Source organism: Plectropomus leopardus, chromosome 7, assembly GCF_026936395.1.
Source record: "Plectropomus leopardus strain MGB_pleo_1.0 chromosome 7, ASM2693639v1, whole genome shotgun sequence".
NCBI lineage: Eukaryota > Metazoa > Chordata > Actinopteri > Perciformes > Serranidae > Plectropomus > Plectropomus leopardus.
In genome coordinates, this window is record NC_142182.1 from 8,665,001 (window position 1) to 8,686,207 (window position 21,207).

At 39.1% G+C, this 21,207-nt stretch overlaps 1 protein-coding gene across 2 annotated transcripts in view; it reads left to right on the plus strand.

Moving 5' to 3' along the window:
• Positions 1 to 20,424, plus strand: part of ric8a (RIC8 guanine nucleotide exchange factor A) — a 20,573-nt gene extending 149 nt beyond the window's left edge. Inside the window, exons 1-15 of one of the 2 annotated variants that reach the window (XM_088079798.1) lie at positions 1 to 151; positions 7,119 to 7,166; positions 8,004 to 8,021; positions 10,294 to 10,507; positions 12,095 to 12,249; positions 12,369 to 12,449; positions 13,833 to 13,932; positions 14,209 to 14,396; positions 15,210 to 15,304; positions 15,400 to 15,550; positions 16,129 to 16,224; positions 16,337 to 16,481; positions 17,487 to 17,631; positions 17,960 to 18,079; positions 18,620 to 20,424. The exon at positions 1 to 151 is cut by the window's left edge and continues 149 nt beyond it. In XM_088079798.1, the coding sequence (XP_087935924.1) occupies positions 56 to 151; positions 7,119 to 7,166; positions 8,004 to 8,021; positions 10,294 to 10,507; positions 12,095 to 12,249; positions 12,369 to 12,449; positions 13,833 to 13,932; positions 14,209 to 14,396; positions 15,210 to 15,304; positions 15,400 to 15,550; positions 16,129 to 16,224; positions 16,337 to 16,481; positions 17,487 to 17,631; positions 17,960 to 18,079; positions 18,620 to 18,764 (1,797 nt within the window). In that variant the 5' untranslated portion in view covers positions 1 to 55 and the 3' untranslated portion in view covers positions 18,765 to 20,424. The remainder of the gene's footprint in view (positions 152 to 7,118; positions 7,167 to 8,003; positions 8,022 to 10,293; positions 10,508 to 12,094; positions 12,250 to 12,368; positions 12,450 to 13,832; positions 13,933 to 14,208; positions 14,397 to 15,209; positions 15,305 to 15,399; positions 15,551 to 16,128; positions 16,225 to 16,336; positions 16,482 to 17,486; positions 17,632 to 17,959; positions 18,080 to 18,619) is intronic. The other variant, XM_042496556.2, reaches the window with a different exon arrangement.
• The last annotated feature ends 783 nt before the right edge of the window (positions 20,425 to 21,207 follow it).

Consider the following 21,207-nt stretch of genomic DNA (forward strand, 5'->3'; position numbering starts at 1 on the left):
CACGCAGACACATACAGCCATACTCTGACGGTGAATTGAGGAGGAAGCTGCTGCGATGGCGATGAAAATGGATATAAATGTCATCATAGAGCAAATGGAGACTGGAGAGCAGGACACAGCTCTGACGGCTCTACAGAGCTACAACAAGGAGGTAACGTTATCAGCCTGCAACATACAGCCTCTGCTTCAAATATCAAGTTTATCATACATGCTCTGCAAATGTTGCATGTCCAGCATGAATAGCTTTAGGTCAACATCTGTCAGTATGGATGGTGATAATTGCTTTATCATGTTTAGTGGACATCGGGGCAGCTGGCACACTGTCTCCAGTTCATATGATTTTCATAAACAAGAGAAAGCTTAAGATCTTAATTGCATCACATTTGATTAAAAAAAGCATTTGTTTGGCCTAACTATTAACCCTTTGAAACCTGAAGTGACATCACTTTTGTTGTAGTAAAAAACAACACAAATGTCCACAAATTTGTATATTTAGAAAATTATTTTTGAAAAGATAAGGGAAATGTCTGGGGAAAAAAGAAAAAAGCTGTGGCTAATTATTATCATTACAAAATAAAAACATGTTAGGGCACAGAATAATTATATTTTAAGCACTTTTACATGTCATTTCCCTTTTTTGCTATTTTTTGTATGTGTATATGTATGTATTTATTTTACAAATTATTAGGTAATTTTCTTGTACTTTTTACTAATTTATTGGGGTTTTTTTGGTAATTTTTTCTTTTGTTGCTCATTGCATTCTTCCCATGTTTTTGGAAGAAATCGTGCAAATTTGGTTTCAAAGGGTCAACAAATACAGGCCTACACAGTCATATTTGACTCAATTTGCCCATAGATTTTCACCAGATTATTTACATAAGAATACTGATTATTTCAAACCGAAATACTGAAACCATGTTTTTTATTATACAAGAAACCAGTTTAAAGCGGCATCATTATTAGGCCACTTGGGGGCAGCAGAACAAGCTGTAAAAACAACACTGACATATTTTCCCCTATAATGTTACCAAAATATAGCACACAGTTTTACGCTTGTAGCAGACACAAAGCAGCATTAGCATTCTTTGGAAATTACGTTCATGTCCACCTAGTGGAGCTCAGTATGGTCAAGGTATGATCGGATAATCTGCAATTCATTTGTGATTTTAAAAACAAATCAGTATACTTTAGTTTTGTTTCCAACACCCCACAAAAAACAAGCAAACAATAGAAGATATTTAGGATGAATAAATTAGTACTACTACTTGAATGTTTGCCCTTAAATGGCAACGAGGAAATAAGGAAAAACTGGTGTTTCTAAGTTTTTCATTTGTGGTTTGAAACAAAACAAAAGTAAACCACAGTATTTTGGTTTGTTTCAAAACTACAAATGATTTATGGATTATCCAGTAATACCCAGACCAAATATTCACTCTGGCTCTGGATTTGTTTTTCTGTCTTAAGAATAAAAAAGCTCTCTTTGGCTGCTAAATGCTCCACTGTGCTCCCCAGCTAGTCTCTAAAAGTGTGTGTCCGTGTATTGTTTGCTGTTGAGCAGGTACTGTAAGACGGGTTGATCAGAGCTTTTTCACTTCAGCGGCCTGCTGCTGCTGCTGGAGACAAAGTTGAGGAGAGCAGAACCAAAACACTGCATGTGTTAGATGAAAAATCAAAACAATGAGCTAAAAGAGGCTAAAAAGCTGCTCAGCATTTAGGGAAATGACACAGTTTCTGATTATTTTTTGTGGATTCATCCCTGTGAGCAACATCTTTCATATTACACACGATCAGTTGATCTATTGTTCATATATAGATTTTTTGTAGCTTTAAAATGTAAATAAAAAAATAAATACTTATCTCTATAATACTCATCTAACGATAGTAGTCATCAGAGTTACAGTAAATGTTGAGATGCATGTACCTCTCTTTTCTTGTTCGGATAAACTATTGTTTTTCTTACTTATGTGTGTGTGTGTGTGTGTGTGTATTGGACTTGATTGTAATTTCAGTATTTAACCCTTTAAAACCTGGAGCAACATCACTTTTTTGTGTTGCCTTCAAACACCTTTGACAAGTTTTAAACCTTTGAACCCTTAGCAAACTTATGTGATTTAAAAAAAAAACTTGGGGAAAAAGTGAATGAGCAACTTGGTAATAAATGTTTTGCAAGAATTGCAAGAAATGAGTAGATTTAGAAATTTTAATTTATTTATTTTTGTCATGGGAAAAAATGAAAAAGCTAGAGAAGAACTATATTTATAATTATCATAATTACATATAAAAAAAGTTACAAATTTTTTTTTCAGGTCATTTATTTATTTATATTTTTATTTATTTTCTTGTTTGTTTATTATAGTCATTAATTCATTTATTTTTTGTACCATTTTTCTTGCAGAAATTCTCTTGCAAATTTTTGGGTTTATTCCTTTTCTTTTGCATTTCTTCCTTTGCTCATTGCATTCTTCCCATGTTTTTAAAAGAAATCAAGCCAGTTTGTACAGTTTTCAAAGGGTTAAAGTCAAACTGCTGCTTATTTGCTATCATTAATTTGGAAGGGAGAAACTTGAGTATAACTACACTCTCTAACACTACGTAGCTTAAAATAAAAGTATGTATTGTAATAATGGGACTGTTTCCACTGAGACAACTTTCCCCATAAAGACTGGGACAACCAAACCTTGTCCTGTGTTTACATTCCACAGTTTGGTCAACAGGATCATGTGCTAAAACAGGTACAAACACAACACTTTCTTAAAGTGAAATGTCTGCTCAGTGAAAGGACTGTGTGGAGAGGCTCAAAACACTCGATGGGAAGAAAGCATTTTAATGCCACTTAATATGGATGTCAAAACACTGAGTCTGCCCTGCATGGAGTCTTACACTAGCTACGTTTAACTAGCAGTTAGTTTAAACAGAAAGACAAAACGGGACTGCAGTGAAAGACTGCAGCATATTCAACAACCTTTTCCTTCTACAAATAAGTCAGTGCATTCAGTGAGTCCTTAGGCTCTGTAAATGTATTGTGACAATATACAACAGTTCCTTGAAAAGCACTTTGGGAACTCCAGTACTTTAACTCAAGTAATAATTTCACTTAGCAACCTTTACATGTATTGGAGTAATATTTGACCAGAAGTACCTTTACTTTGACTCAAGTAAGAGAATTGTGTACTTTGTCCATCAGCAACAGCATTATTCCTCCCCTGGTGTCACATCTGGTAACCGAAGCAATGGCCCTGACGACCTGCTCTTTTTAACGAGTCTTAAAGTGTCGCCCGGAGCTTCTTGTTTTTAATTACAATAAATGGAGATGTGTGGCTGTGATGAGCAACATGTTCAGGTAAAATTATTGTCTTAAAACTCCTTCTTGTGGATCATTACCAGGATCACATTTCCATTGCAATATGAAGATTAAAGTTGCAACAATTTTGTTCACAGATATTTTTACATGTAAAACTGTCAAATGTGACTGAATTAAGCTTTATGCTGCAAATGTCACTCAGAAATTAAACACCACAAAAACAAAACAGAACAAAAAACTAGACAGAATCCTGCACTATTACACACAGACAACATGAGGACCGTCAGATCTTAAATATGTCCATCCACTGATGCGAATCAACCAAAAAAATAGTCATGATCTGACCTTGGCAGTATATTTGAGCTGCTGTGTATATCTCAGACAACAACTATAAGGTCACTGGGATGTGCAGACCTCTGCCGAGGCCAACAGTCCAGTCTTCTGTGACGTACAAATCTGCAAACACAGCCATTATAAGCATATGTCTCGATGCATTCTCAAAACTATTTCAGTCAAAATATGGTTGTGCCCACCTGAGGCCTCCTGTATTATTATATATTCTTGTGAGACGTAAAGTCTGAACATTTTTCTTTGGTATCTCTGGTGGAGTTTAATGAGGACAGTTCACATCTAGATGTGAATTACAGAATAATTAGTTGATACGTGTGTATTTCCATTTCCATAGTCACACTTTAGTTTGAGAAAAAAGCATCGTAACAGTTGTGGTGTTACATTTATACCAGTTCTCCCATTGAAGTTCAAGTTCAGGTTACTTTTTTTGCACCCATAGGTCGATTTTGTTGGCAGTATAAAGTGCAAGCATCCATTAACACAGTTTTCAGACACCACAGACAACATACAGGATAAAACATAACTCGAAGACAGAAGATAAAACAATTAACAAGCCCCATTGCTAATCAAAATGTTAAGTATGTAATAAATACCAATAAAAACACAAAACTAAAAAACCAAACCTTAAATTGAAACAATCTTAAAACTATTTTTAAAAAAAATCTTTTCCGAAGGAAGAAGCTGAAAATGAATGTGCAAAGGGTGCAGGTCATCGTTTAAAATAGCATTAGCTATCGGCTGTAACTGTCTGGTGTACAGGGATGCTGGGTTCAACTGGGGCTCACCAATCAGCTTACTTGACAGTGAAAGTAATGTCCCCCAGGTGCTCAATACGGACAGCTTTCAGTTTGAAGTTTTTAGTAGTGATTTAAAAGAAGTTACTGAGGCAGCAAGATGGATTTCAACAGGGAAACTGTTCCAAAATTTTGGGGTCCTGACAACAAAAGCACAGTCTCCTTTAGGTCTCGATTGACGGACTGTTTGTGGACTTTTGGTGAATAATTTTAGACTGCGTGCAGGTACATATAGGGGCATACAAGTTCACAGATGTATGCCGGTGCTAGACCATGTTTTGCTTTAAAAGTAATAAATAAAACCTCTTAAATCAATCCTGGAGTTAAGAGGAAGCCAATGCAGGGCTGCTAAAATGGGGTTATGTGTTCTCCTTTGTTTGATGGTCTCGCTACAGGATTTTGTAGGGGTGACGCGCTTTGTTGATAGCTCCCAGATTTGTAGAAACTGATGGAACAGATGGCGCTAAGTTAGGAAATGTATTATTGAGTACTTAATTGTCTAATGGCTCAAATAATGTTATCTCAGATTTTTCTTTAATTCGATGTTCCCTACACATTTTTAAAAAGAAGTCAGTCTGTTGGGGGAAACTGGTTTTATTGACACAGAGTTGTGTGTCGCCGTCATAAGAATGGAAAGAGATTTATTGAAAAGAGGCAAAATAGGAGTAAATTACAGTGCACAAGCTGATGGAGGTGAAGGGATCACATAAATGACAAATAAATGATTAATTGATTGATTAACTGATTGTATTACCAGAGGTGTGTTTGGCTCGCCTCCACGCACTGGGCAGGGCACACCTGACTGTGATCTGCACCGCTGGGTTCACAAAAATAGCCAAATAATCTTCATTTGTCTAAATGCCACATGAGCCTAACAACATGCAGTCTGCCAGGTGAGCTCTGCTGCATGCTTCTCTCCATCTTTAGCTGTGTGGGAGTTGATCTTGAAGGCAATTGGATTAGATTCTCTGATACACAAATACAGTCTCCTGTGGCCCGGTCAAATCCTACTCTACTAAACCACTTAAGAGATGAGAGGCTTAGTGTTGCAGGAGACTCTGCAGTGTAAGGTCTCAGTTATATACCGTCCTCAGGGTGCTCAGATGTCCTCTGCTGCTAGCCTGCTCTGGTTTATTCAGCCTGTTGTCTATTACATTTTATTTCAGTATTCATTTATTTTTAGTATTTGTTTCGGTGTGGAAGCAGTGCATGGTACACTTATCGCTCTACTTTAGACTGCTGCATATTTGCTTAAAAACTGTGGGTGAAGCGTTTGAGCCAAGTTTCCAAACTTTATATTAAAATAACGTCGTCTCTGTTTGGTAATATTACGTCTCATCCCTGTTACACAGTATTTGAAGAATATCAGCTTTTGCCATCACACAGGAGGTTTAGGCCATGTTTAAATGAGAATGGCCCTAATAGTTCTGAGATGGATACTGAAGGCTCTTGAGTTATGGCCAAAAACATGTTTTATGAGGTCACTGTGACCTTTGACCTTGACCTTCAACCACCAAATTTAATGAGGTCATTCTTGAGTCCAAGTGGGCATTCATGCCAAATTTAAGAAAGCTCCCGTAAGGCTATCTTTAGATATTGTGTTCACAAAAATGAGATGAATGTAAGGTGACAGTGACCTTGATCTTTGACCACCAAATTCAAATTAGCTTCACTTGAAGTGAATGTTTGTGTCAAATCTGAAGAAATTTCATCTTGGTGCTCTTGAGATAGCACTTTCACAAGAATAAGACAAATGCAAGGTCACCATGACCTTGACCTTTGTCCACCAAAAATTAATCAGCTCATTCTTGAGTCCACTCAAAAGTTTGTGCCAAATTTCAAGAAAATTCCCTCAAGCTGTTTTAGAGATATAACTTTCACAAGAATGAGATAAATGCAAGGTCATTGTGACCTTGACCTTTTACCACCAAACTCTGATCAGCTCATCCTTGAGTCCGCTCGAATGTTTGTGCCAAATTTGAAGAAATTCTCTTAAGATGTTCTTGAGATATTGCATTCACAAGAATGGGCTGGACAGAGGTACATACAGATAATCCGAAAAATAATGCCTCTAGCCTCAGTTATTGCTGGCGCAGAGGTATAAAAAAAGTGAATATCAGTCTTACATTTATCAGGTGGACCCAAACACAACTCTAAGTGAATGCTAACGCTGCTCTGTGTCTGCTGCAAATTTAAAACTGTCACATAACACTTTATAAGGTAATAAAATGTGCATGCTCTGTTTTCATCTTGTTCTGTGCCCCAAAGTGACCAAAAAAAAGTGCCGTTTGGAAAACATGGTGGAAACATGGACACTATCGTTGTACTGAGATTGGATGTGAAGTCTGTCTGAATGTCAAATCAGACATTCTGTACAGCTAAGCATCAGCCCTGACCTCCTCTGTTAAAGGCGCTACAATAACATCACGCTGCTTCCTGATAAATGCTGTCACTTCTCCGGCTTCTCTGGTTGTGACAAACATACCAACTCTCTGGCCACTTTTTAACGTTTTTGGCGTCACACCTTCAGCTTCACTGATGTTCTCTCTGTGTTCTCCTGCCTTCCCTTCTCTTCCCCTTCCTTACGGTCTTCTTCCTTATGCCACTTCTGTTCTGACTCCTCTTCTTCACATCACATATTTATTTGTTCCTTCTGCTTTTCCTTCTTTCAGATGAACCATTGCTTTACATTCAGCACGGAGGACGAGCGGGACAGAGAGGTATCATCCCATCTAAGCACAGAGTCAAAATCTTTGACATTTAGCCAATGAAAACACCGCCTCCCTATTTAGTTAAAATACATCTCTCTTCAAAGTATGGCTGGGCAATGCACCGCTTTCACATTTCTTCAATAAGTCAGTCCATTATTCCGGAAATGATAAATGAAATAAAAGAAGAAATAATAAACAATCACTAAAATGAATGATAATTCAGAAATATCTACGACCATAAAACTGTTTCAGACAAAAAACCAAACAAACACAATACAATTGTGTGAATAATATGTCAAACTCAGTTACAGTATCAGGACATTTTTATGTGGAACTTCAAAAGTGAAGTTTTCTGAATTGCGAGCTGTCTTCCCTCAAAATTCAGATTAGTTACAGGAATGATCACATGCAAATATATATATATATATATATAGATATATATGTGTGTGTGTGTGTGTAACAATAATAATAATAATAATAATAATAATAATAATAATTATTATTATTATTATTATTATTATTATTATTATTATTATTATTATTATTATTATTATTATTATTATACAAAAACAAACTATATATATATAGTGAGAGAGAGAGAGAGAGAGAGAGAGTATAACCTAAAAATATCAAGAAATTATTAGCCATATTGTCCAGCCATACTTTGGTACTTTGGTAAACTTTAGGTTTTTCCTCGTTTTGATCTCTAAACTAGCAAGTCTCCTCTGCAGTGCATCTATTTTTCACCAGTAAAAGAACTCATGAAATCACTGAAGCCTTTCTAACACTGTCTCACCTCCTCTGTATCATCTGTCTCTCCCTGTATGTGCATGACCGGTGCATTAGGAAGGGAATTTACGGAAGGTATGAATAAGCAATGAGCGTTGTATTATTTTTTATCGCCAACTCATGACTTTTTTTTTGTCAGTAGTTCAGAAGCTTCTGTATGTTGAAAGATGAATATCTTATGTGGCATTTGTAAACTTGCAGATCCTTGCTGATGCTCTACAGACAGGATACTCAAGTAAACTCAACTAAATTACGACTAACTTATTACTGATTTTTTATTATTAATGAACTGGCTCTATTTTGGTGCTTTTTATGCACCTTATTTACATTAAAAGTACAAAAAAATCCAAGTGTGAATAAAAACATGGTCAGCAGGCCAGCTGGCACCCTACTGCGGGCCAGATTTGGCCCTCAGTCATCAGTGAGGGAAGTTCAAAAGGTTCCTACTGATTGAGTCAGTTACGATAAAGGTTCAGTGTAGTTCATCTTAAAGGCTGAGTGGTAGAGAAAGATATGAATACTGTGTCAAAATATTAAATACACATGGAAGTGAGTTCAGTCTACAGAGCTCAGTAGGTGTCATGGAGAGAAAATAAATAAGTCAAGGCCACATTTTACTAAATGGAGCGCACAAGATACATTTTGTTCCCTCATGTTGCTTAATTCACTCCATCGTTTTGGCTGATTCGTGCACAGGAGAAGTGTAACGTTATATAGCATTACAGAGAGCCAGCAGAGCAGAGCAGCCTTTCTCATTGACGCCCATGCAGCGCAACTTCTTCAAGTAAACAACGCTGAGGTTAGCTTCCAATTCAGTATTTAAGAGAAGAGTTAAGGGGAGCATAGTTTGCAACACTTAACGTCCGATTCTCTGCTTTTTGCACCTCCTACAATGGTGAGAGCATGTTAGACATTTTAATTAAAGCCTCAACATCTCTCTCAACTATCTCTTTGGGATAATCAGATCAGATTTGACTCATGTAAGTGTAATGGCTTTTGATGTAGACCAGGTTCAATGTGGTCTACATGTGAAAAATGCAGTAAAATCTCCCTTTTTTGCATTTTCACAAATAGATTAAAGGTGTCACACATGTGAAAGTGGGTTTCAGACAATGATGAGGCTTTACTCAAAACATCTAATATTCTTTCACCACAATAGGAGGTGCAAAAAGCAGAGCATCGGTCATTAAGCACTGCAAATTACATCCCCTCAACTCTCCCCTTAACTGCTGAATCAAAAGCTGCGTATTTAAAGCTAAGTTCAGTTTAGTTTACTTTACGTTACTTACTTTACGTGACATAAATTTACCAAAACGAGGAGATTAATTCATCGAAATGAGGGAACAAAATTTATTTCGGGGCCATGCAATAGCATCTTGTGTGCTCGATTTAGTAAATGTGGCCTCAGTTTATTTATTTTTTCTTTCCATGGCACATCACGGCCTCTGTATCAGTCTAATCTTTTCAACACTGTAACCAGCACCTCAGTTGAGCCGTACGGAAGGAGGAGAAAGATGAGTCAGACATCAGGGAGATGGGAACAAACTCATCTAACTCCCCTGATAGTTGCTGTTAAGAGACAAATAGGTACAGAAGGATAATGAGAGAGAGAAATTAATAGGTGTGGATCATTCTTCTTATTTTTCTATTCTTCTTATTTTTCTATGTATGTCTGTATGTCTTACGTGCCAAGCTGCTGTTACAACTAAATTTCCCTCCGGGGATCAATAAAGTCGTCTAAGTCTAAGTCTAAGTATAATCACGTGCCTCCATCTCAAGAAAGTTCTCCAGAAAGTTCTGTAGACTGCATAGTATAAAATGGTGGCTGACTCTAGAGGCAAAAAAAAAGGAAAGGTAAGTTAGTTAAGGGTAAAGTTCAGGTGCAGCTTATGTGTTGGCGTGTCTTCATGATCCAACAGACATGTGCACACATTGAGCATACACCTGCACACAGACTGTAGGAAGATATTATGCAAGACAGCTTAGCAGAGGTATTTATCAGGGCCAGGCTTAGCTGCCTGCATCTGGTCTCTGCATCAGCCACAAGGCATAAGTGACTTTGAAAAGGTTTTCGATTGTCCCTTGACATTCAGGGTTAATGCTGCTTTAACAAAAACAGAAGGATTCACAAAGTTCTGTATTTGATTTTTTAACAATTTTTCTTTTTTCAATTGTGTGGTGATTTTCCGATGATACTCTTTTACATTTTTACTTACTAGTTCTTGTGTAGTTGCTCATTGCCTTTCTTTCACGTTTTGTGAAAGACATTAAGCCAATTTGCTCAGGTTTCAAGCGGTCAAAACTGATCATTTTCGGTCTAACCTAATGTGTTTGCTGTGTGACGCAGCTTCTGGGGGAGTTGGTGCTTGGTTACCTGAACAGAGAGCTGCAGCCGTCCTGTCAGCTGGCCTGTCTAGAAACAGTTAGAATCTTGACCAGAGACAAACACTGCCTGGATCCCTTCATCAGCCGCTCTTCCATGGCCACGCTCGCCCGCTACGCCGGCATTGCCGTGTGCAATGCTGCCACAGCCAATCACAACCAGCCAGAGGAGGGCCAAGGTAACTCCAGACAGCTGTCACAGGTGTCTCCTCTGCTTTACATTCAAAGGCTCCTGCTCTTGTGCTCCTGTTTTGTTGCTTCTCCTGTGAAACTGTGGTCTAGTGGTGAAGTTACAGCTCACAGCAACTTATTACGGTACAGTCTTTGCCAAGGTCAATGGTGCATAACTCAGGAACAGAGGGGGAGGTGGTCAGATACTGAACTGGTGACGCTAATCTCAGGTGTCCATCTTGAAACTGTGCTGATTGCATAAATCTTCTGTGCTGCCGGGGAGGATGTGTGAGAGAGTGCACGTTTACACAGACATGGATGTAAACTGGAAGTTGACGGGTGTGCATAGGCATACAACCGTGTATCGATAATTCTGGCAAGAGAGGCTGGAGTAACAAAACAAAAAAACGTGGAGGAAGACACTGGCAGTTATTTCACTGAAAACTACAGAAAAGAAAAGCTGATACTACCACTGTGAGGAGCAGAACAATCTGGCAGCATGCAAGTGTGAGTTCAGGGGCTTTAAGCTGCAGTTGATGAGCAGAATGAGCAGCAGGTGTGCATGCAGAGCTCCAGCTGCAGGAAGCCACGCCCAGCCTCTGAAGGCACAGAAACACTGCAGAAAACACAGCCAAAAAAAAAAAATGAAAAAAAGAGACAAAATCCTGCATAGCACCACAACTATATATGTATAGCACTTAATGCATAGTTACAAAGTGCTTCACATAAACATTAAAGTGCACGTCAAAACCCAGGAGCATCCATATTTACATAAAAACCTACAAACAAACATGCATACCGACGCACATTTAATCACAAACACATACTTGATGCAAAATTGGTGCACAAGACAAGCACTGAAGTCAAGGTGAGGCAAAGCTGGTTGGAGGTAACAATTTGCATGAAAGTGCGTAACAGAAATCAGATTTACATTGCTCATCCATTCAGTTATGCAGTCCTATAAACATTATGCATGTTGGAATCCGTTCATATATTGACATTGAATAAATCAAAATAAAAATCAGATAAATAAGTAAATTATAACAAAACCTATATATTCAGGATAAAACCCCAAATAAAAACAGTGGTATGCCATGTACAAGTCAACACCATTAAACATAATTCCATCACAACTAATTGAACTAAAGAGAAAATAAATAAAAGTGATTAATAGCATTTTGAAACTGATTCTGTGTTTTATTGGAAGCCAGTGATGGGAGGCTGATATGAACTGGGGTGATATGTGACTGATGACCAGTATTTGTTTATAACCTAGCTGCTGAATTTTGGACCAGTTGAAGTTGAGCTAATGACGACTGAGTGATGCATGTGAAGAGGGAGTTACAGTAGTCTAACCGAGAAAAGATTAGGCGTGTACTGGAAGTTTTGTGTTTGGCTGTTAACATGGGTTTGATGTTAGGTGTAGGTGGAAGATGCTGATTCTAAGGAATCTCACTATGCAAACACTGTATGAAAACATTAATTGTGCACAGGGCTTAAATTCGTCCATATCACATTCTGCTGACAATTTTTGTGGGTTCAGATATGAAATAAATAGAGGTTATTTATATTTCGTCCTGACTTTTCTCCCCCAGTGGAGGGTGAGGGAGGAGAGGGCGAGGAGGCAGCAGAAGAATCCAGCAAAGTGGTGAAGGAAGCCTCCCCTCCTTCAGAAAACTCTGACCAGGAGGTGATTATTGAGGCTCTCAAGTCCATCTGTAACATCCTGTTACACAACGAGACGGGACAGGTCAGTCTGACGTGTGTCTCATCATACACATGTAATACACAGATTATAAAATGTAATTTGGTTGACACTCATTTATAAAAATGGATGGATGGATGGATGGATGGATGGATGGATGGCAGGTGGTAGCGGCAGACCTACAGCTGATAAAGGGTGTGGCAGAGAGGCTGAAGCAGTGTCATGATCCCACCTGGAACCATGAGGTATGGACGTCACTTACATATTTTAATGCGACTGTCAAATGTGTGTTATGGGAGTCAATCTGACAAAGGTGAGGGGTAGATTGCACTGTAGTTTGGGTACTTGTGAATAAGCGCCCTATCTTGTGATTCAAGTCAACTTTTCAGCGTCTGATTTGCCTAAACAGAACCATATTGGCAGCACTTATATATTTGCTATTAGAAATTAGTTAAAGGAAAACCTCATCCATAAAATGGTCATTTGTGTACCAGTTACTCGCTCTGTGATACATTGGATTTGTGAAGAAAGCTTTGTTTAATTTTCTTTCATCTTACATTCTTGTAAACCTGTTATCTTCAACATTAACTTGGGCTCAAGAATGAACTGATCAGATTTTGGTGGGCAAAGGTCACTGTGACCTTGTCTGTCTTATTCCTCTGAACGCGATATTTCAAGAGCACCCTTGAGGAAATTTATTCAAATTTGGCACAAACATCCACTTGTAGTCAACAATGAGCTTAGTAGAGTTTGGTGGTCAAAGGTCAAAGTCATGGCGACTTTGCATCCGTCTCATTCTTGTGAACACGATATCTAAAGATGGCCTTGAACAAATTTGGAACAAACGCCCACTTGGAATCAGGAATGAACTGAGGTGACACGAGTGAGTAATTGATGGACAAATGGTCATTTGGTTGGGAAAATATTCCTTTAAATATGAACATAATTTTTAGGAGATTGGGTTACACTTTTCAACATAGGCTCCAATACGATAACTTTGAGCAAATATCAGAAAATACATTTTTAGATACTTTACTGTGGAAGGCCATAATCACACATTCAATCGTACATTCATATGTAAAGTGATAGTTCACCCAAAAATGAAAATTTGTGGCTTCACACTAGACGCTACAGGCTATATTAAGGCTAAAAACATGACGCCTGTGACGTTTTTTGAAACAACTTGGCATGTCAGGGCTTCAAGACACTTGGACTACTTTGGACAAGCAGTATGGAGACATTTTGTGGGGTTTTTTTGTGTATTTTTTAACATTTGAATCCTGGTCACCATTTGCTTCAGTTGTTTGGGAGATGAGTGAACCTCTGGCACTGTCTTGTGGATTATAAAACTTAATGACTGAATTTTCATTTTTGGGTGAACTATCTTTGTAATGCTGTTTTAACAGGACTAAAACATACAGTCAACAAACATATAACTTACTGTAAGACAAGAAATATCTAATCAAAGAATAACCATAAACCAAGCACTCAGTGCCTGCTTTTGGTACTTCACAGTGTTTGGTACTCAACACATTCTTACCAGATAAGTACTACAGTACATCTTGCCATACTCTGAAGTGGATAAAGCACAGAGAGTGAGTACGTCTCCATGTGTCTGCTCTGTTTAGGTGCGTTTCTTTGACCTGCGGCTCACCTTCCTGCTGACAGCCCTGAGAGTGGACGTCAGGGCGCAGCTGGCTCAGGAGCTTCATGGCATCAATCTCCTAGGTAACTGATGTCCTGTTTAACCAGCGAAACTACTGACCTGTGAAAACCGATATCAGCTTCCTAGGTTACTAGTCTCCAGGGTAACCAGTGATAGGAGCAATTCACCCTCCAGGTCACCAATGTCTGTAACAACAGGAAAGTCCGACAACTCAAAAAAATAAATCTATGACAAGACGTATGAAAAATAACCGATGAGACGAGGGTTTACAAAAACCGAATGATTCTGTACACATGGTAGAAAAAAGCTGATTACTTCCTGTTGTGTTTATATTTTAGGCAACCAGTTGGATGCCACGCTCGGTCTGTGTTGGCCGGACACACTGGAGACGGCCAGGGCAGGGTTAGAGGACGTCCCACCTGAACAGCTGCCCCCTCTGAGCCGGCAGCAGACAGAATTAGCCATGGAAATACTGAAAATACTCTTCAACATCACATTCGACACAGCCAAACGCAAAGTCGACGAGGTAATGCAGAACATGATGCATGATTTGTTTTGTTGTTGTCAAAAGTCATCAAGTCTCTTTCATGAAATGTTGATAAATCTGTGAGTAGATTTGCACATAAAACACATTGGTGGTAATAACCTACACCAGATTCATGAATGCTGCAGGAAACTTGGATTTGATCGTAGGCACGTATTTATTTTCATTAATGCCAATCAGTTGGATACCGACAGCACGCTCACACTAGTCAGCAATTAGCATACATCCCAATAAATGAATAGACATTGAGCACCATATAACCTGTCAGGTGCGATATGATGGACTAACAGAAGAAAGAGAAGAAGGAGAAGTGGTGCGAGGAAACAAGCCAGCCGTTAGCTTGTAAAACAGGTTTTAATTTTAAAAATATTTATTTATGATAAATAAAATGTAATATAATATAGGCCTATTTTTACAATACAAATTCAAGTTTTTAATCGGGTTTTGGCCCAAAACTGAATATAACAGAGCCAGGTTCCTGGTGGCCTCCCAAAACATTTTCTAATTTACAGGGAAAATAAGTGATGCACGCTGGGGAATGTTTTGTTTTTGTTTAGATTTTATAGGTATTAAGGTTTGCCTTTAAACTGCTGTGCAGCAGCAGCAGCAGCCTTTCTACAAAACACCCCTGTTCTGCAATGCAAGAAACGTTTCCTTGTTTTCAATATCAGAAACAAACAGAACCGCAGTTTCCTCAGCTTGTTACACACAAGCAAACATAACGAATCTACAGAAAAGACACATTGATGAAGGTTCTCTTTGTGACCAATATGTCTGCACCATCTGTGTGTGAAGGAAGAGACAGCAGAGTACAGACATTTGGGAGCCATACTGAGACACTGTCTCATGAGCCAGGCAGATGGAGAGGAGCGCACTGAGGAGTTCCACAGGTAGGAAAACACACACTTTAAATTTTACACCTGTTTTTCTGTTCACTGATTCATACAGTCATTGCTCTTACACTCCCTCGCTCTGTTTTTCTCAGCCACACTGTTAACTTGCTAGGCAACCTCCCCCTGCCCTGTTTGGATGTGTTGTTAAAGCCTAAAGTGCAACAAGGCTCCATTGAGTACATGGGGGTCAACATGGACGCTGTCAACATGCTAGTGGAATACATGGAGAAAAGACTGGACCGGGTGAGACGAGACTGTGTGTGTGTATGTGTGTTCATTGCCTCAGTTAGGGGTGTACTTCACCAGCTTCAGCGCAATACGTAATTATAGGGATTCTTTGCATAACGAAATGATATTTGCCGACATCACAGAGTCTGCCACAATATGATTTTGATTCAGTTCAGGGGCCTGCGAGCGATATGAAATGATACCATCTGCTCGTTTAACACAGTCTGTTACAGATGAAGCAGCGATTCTTTCTGTCTTGCTGTTGGCCATGAAAGATAAAAACAACAGTAACCGGTGCAGTAAAGTTTACTTGAAATGACTCCACTAACACACATAAAACAAATTATGAAGCAGGAAACTGCCTCAGAGCCCCAGAAAACCAAAAGTTTCAGATTCGCTGCATTCAGTGGGAATGCTACAGTTGTTTGGATTATTGAATTAAGATTGTCTTCACATGGTGCATATTTCTAAATAAAGTTGTGCTGAATTATATAACCACCAAGTTGCTTAATACGTTTCTCCATATTTTACATGCTGAAAGTGACTTTGCTCTTGCAGTCCAACTGACTGGTTGTTATTTATCGTGTCTCCAGGGACATAAGCTGAAGGAGACGCTTCTGCCATCTCTGAATTTGCTGACTGAGAGCTCCCGAATCCACCGAGAGACCAGGAAGTTCCTCAGGTCAAAGGTCAGTACAGGGCTTAGGAAAACAGAATCCATGATGATGAGATGTTGTTGTTTTGACGGCTCTGGGAACCGTGTGTGTGTGTGTGTGTGTGTGTATGTGTGTGTGTGTTTAGGTGCTGCCTCCACTTCGTGACGTGAAGAACAGGCCAGAGGTGGGCGATGCTCTGAGAAACAAACTGGTCCGTCTTATGACACACATTGACACTGACGTCAAGGACTGCGCCGCCGAATTCCTCTTTGTTCTCTGCAAAGAAAGTGGTGAGGGAAATGTGTTTGTTTATTTGTTTAAATCACTGATGGCATGTTTTTGTCTCATCCCACTTGGTGAAAAGAACTTGTAATGTGACTTAAACCTAAATCCAGTGAGATTCAAATTATTCACCAGCAACCAGAACGTACAATGAACAGGGGCTCTTCATAACGATGAGCAGGTGTTAAAGGTCTTGTGTGCAGGATTTAGTGGCATGTAACAGTGAGGTTGCAGATTACTACCAACTCTCATGTGTCAAGCATGCAGGAAAACTACTGTGGACAATGCAACAACATGAACTGCTTCATCTAAAGCAGGTGTTTGCTGCTCCTGTAGAACAACATAGCAAACCCTGTGGAAGAGCACACACTCCCTATGTAGATACAAATGACTTATTCTAAGTGAAAGACAAGGATTCTTGTTTTAAGGTGAATATACACCAGTGAAAACATGGTCTGAGGCCATTGTTCTCTGCTGGAAAAACAGGGATTGTCCCCTCTGGGTGGGAGAAAGTTGCTGCCCCAAGTGAAGGACTTACAGTATTTCAGGGTATCATTCACAGAACAGGCGGTTTGGTAAGGCGTCCCCAATGATGGAGGCACGTCATCGGACTGTCGTGGTGAAGATGGAGCTGAGCCAGAAGGCAAAGCTCTTGATTTACCGGTCCATATGTTATACGACCCTCCACTATGGTCATAGAGCTCTGATCGGGCCCAAAAAATCAGGCCAGACCCTACATGATCCTGCACAGTTTCTGTCCAAGCCCGAAATGAGCCCGACCCACGGCAGCAGTTTTGTGCTCAAGCCTGATTAAAAACCTACATTTGTACTGTAAATATAAGCCTATATTATATTATATTTGTCTATTATGAAACAAGTATTTTTACGTGTTTATAGTTCCAACCAAAGACTTGTTGAACTGGTTTTTGTTGACATTGTGTTGATGTATTTGTGTCTCTTAATGTGTTCAGATACTGCCGCGTTAACTGTAATACGTTCTGTACTCTGTTTAGTTTCCAGGTTCATTAAGTACACTGGGTACGGTAATGCTGCAGGTCTGCTGGCTGCCAGAGGACTGCTCAGGGGAGGCAGAGACTCAGGGATCTACTCTGAAGATGAGGATTCGGAGACAGAGGAGTACAGAGAGGCCAAAGCCCAGTCAGTACCACCACAACAGCATGTCACCTAAACTCAGTGTCTCATGTGGTGTGTTTCCAACAATGTTAAAGTGGACTTTAAATTAATGCACTGCGCAGATTGACATTAGTTCAGTTTTTGTGCATCATGGCTGACCATTATGGGGTACACCTGCCCAGAATAGTTACGTTGCAGCCGGTTTTGCTGCTGCCGGCTGCGAGGGTCTGGACTAATTTCCAAAATTGCTAATCCTACAAGATGCTTCAACACAAAAGTTTAAGTAATTTTACACAGCAGCTGCTTTTTTTCTGTTGCTCTGATATTTCTCTCTGTCTTTTTTCTTCGTCAGAATAAACCCAATAACAGGAGTTGTAGAGGAGGATCAGCCCAACCCCATGGAGGGAATGACAGAGGAGCAGAAAGAACTGGAGGCCATGAAGCTGGTCCACATGTTTGACAAACTGTCACGGTCAGTAAAAGCAGGACCCCCACCCCACCCCAAAAAAATAAAAATCTCAGTTTTCGTCACTATGATGCAGATGTAACTGCCTCATTTTTCCACAAGAAATTCTCAGTTCAGTGCAGTAAATAATAGAATAATAGGAAGTTTAATAACCCGTACAGAAGAATCAAAGCATTTATTTTTGTAGATGAGCCATGTGTTAAATTGCAAAACATAGCTGACTGAAAAAAATACTAAAATTATAAATATACATGTCAATATTTTTCATTTCGTAATGCAGGACGCAAATATTTTGTGTTTTTCCACCGTCGCCACGAGCAGTCTTGTTTCAGTTTGATGGTTAGTTAGATGTTTCAGGATCATGTAGAGCTCTGTGATATGTGCGACGCTCCAGCGTGTGATTTTAGACGGCATTTGGGCATTGTGGAAAAGAAAGAAGCGCAGATGAGACAGAGAATCAGAGTTATTTAGTGGCACTGCTCAGTGCTGCAGACTGTCTGTCCTCACACACGCACATGTTTACATTTGAACTACTTGTCCCTGCAGGACTAACCTGATCCAGCCCATGCAGCTCGGTATGGACGGGAAGATGAGAGAGATTGCCCCAGAGGACCTGCACAAACTGGCCCACAATCCTCTGTTCCAGCCAGAGGAGCCAGCTCATTCAGAGAGTGAAGATGAGGCTCAGTAAACACAAAAGCAAAGAGGAGGTAACAGATTCAAGTCCTGCGACAGGTGTGGAAGGTCTGTCTAATTATTCTAGATATTCACGTCACATGATCCAACCTGTTCCTGTTTACATATTCTGATGGGAGGTGAATTACAGAAAGTTGGGATCTGTTAAGTCAAAGTGGAAACAAAGGAATACATGGGAGGCAGCTTAAAAGACCATTTTGCATTTTTGGAAGTGCTATCCTGTCAACTACAAATCACCAGTGTTTTACTGCTCGCCATTTTCCAAAGAGAACTCTTAGTTAATAGTTTTCTTACCTTTCATACATTTGTTTCAGTTCATTTTAGCACACTATAAAAAACAACTTGCTTTGGGGCGCTATGGATGACATGCATTTAAACCTTTGAAACCAGAGCAAGTTGGTTTGCTTTATTTAAAAAAAAACAAAGAAAAAAAAGGCAACTGCCGAGGAATGTCCCACAAATTGCAAGAAATTAGTCAAAGGTCACATAAAAATGACCTTAAAAAGGAGAGAAAGAGAGAGAAATTTATAAGAAAATGAAGAAAAAGAAGTAGGAAAATTTTTCGAAAATGGTATCCAGAATTATTATAATTATGTATTTAAAATTATGTCATAGAATTGATTTATTTATGTATTTATTATATATATGTTATTTTTAAATCAGTCAATTATTTTTTTAGAGCTTAATTTTTCCATGTTTCCATGTAATTTTACTGACTTAAACTAACTCCTTGCCAATGTTTCGGGTCATTTCCTGTAAAGTTATTCATTGACTTCTTCTAATGAATCAGGTCACACTGCTCAGGTTTCAAAGGGTTAATGGGATCACTCATGTTTCTCCACATTAAGTGTTTCAGCTTGCCTGAGCTCTCTGTGTGTATGCGCAAGTCACCTGTAATTGGGTGATTGGTCACACACACACTAAGGTGCTCAGTGTTTGTTTGGTTCCATGCATGTTTGAAATGACTCACTAATGAGCACATAAGTAAATGTTATTATGATATCCTCCCTGAGATCCGAACCACATACATATTAACACAGACAGTTTGGACATGATTAGATGACATCATTGGAGACACACAGGTGAATGGAGTTTGATTTGTACATGTAAAATTATCAACATGACATTTGAAAAACTTCCTCCCAGTTACTGTTACTCAGGATAATCCACAGACCTCACTGTCCGCAGTTTGCATTTGGAGCCGTTTACAGCAGGAAACAGTGAGCACCTGTCTTTGTCTCTGTTTAAGGTGGGACATTTTGACAGTGTGTTGGAGCTCTGCAGGATGAGATTAAGATGTGTCATTTCAGCTTTTCATGAGAGCAGAGGAAAACGTATGAAAGCAACGTATAAAAGCTAGCCAAAGAGCTATTGTTGAGCGTGTGACAGTGGAATCAGCTGTCTTTGTGAAAAGAAGAAAAAAATACAGAATTTTAGATGCCTGTTGTTTTTCAAGTCCTGCAGATGTTTTATTTTTAGAAGTGAAATGTGAATGCAGAAGACAGAAGTTTCAATTTAAAGCAAAGATGAGATACTTTTGTGCAAAGAGTCTAGAAACTGAAACATTATATATTTAATCTATACTCCTTTATATAATTGTATAGCTGGCAACTCTATTGTGCACTGTAAAATACATTAAATGTGTTTAAATGACAGAGTTGTCTCATGTCTTAATTTTGTCTTTTTTGTCATGTTTGGAACAACATACTATAGTATGACTTATATTTTTAAGGGCATACTATAACATGTGTAGTGATTTACTGCAGTTTTTAATGGACCCAACAGCAAGACCAGAAGACACTGAGGTCAAAGGGGTAAAAAGAAATGTATAGTTGAGTTTGCAGTGGATGAAGCAGGGACATAGCAGTGAGTCCTGAAGCTGGACGCACAGGTGCTGGGAAGCTGAGATGTGGAGCTCGGAGCAATGAGGCAGAGGAAATAGAAAAAAACAGCAAATTAAAAGAAAGGACAGAAGGAAATAAGAAAGATTCTGGCAGTTTGTTCACAGAAAACGTCACTGGAGAAGAGCTGATTTTATTGCTGACAGATGCAAAAACAATCTGGCAGCATGAAAGCGTGCGTCCTGTGTTTTTGTGCTGCAGCTGATGGGAGGAATGGGCGGCAGGTGCGCTGCAGTTGATTAGCAGAACGAGCAGCAGGAGTGAATGCAGAGCTCCTGCGCCAGGAAGCCGCACCCAGCCCCCGAAGGCACACTCACAGCAGCAGAAAACACGGCCCAAAAAATCCAGAAAAAATACCAAAAGACAGACAAAATCCATGCCACCACACTCTGACTTTTTCTTCATATTTTGAACGATATACGACGATTTTGTCTTCATATTTTGAAAGACATGCTAGACTATGACTTTTTTGTCATGTTTTAAACGACATACCATACTATGACTATTTCATGTTATTTTAAATGCCTTCCTTTCTTT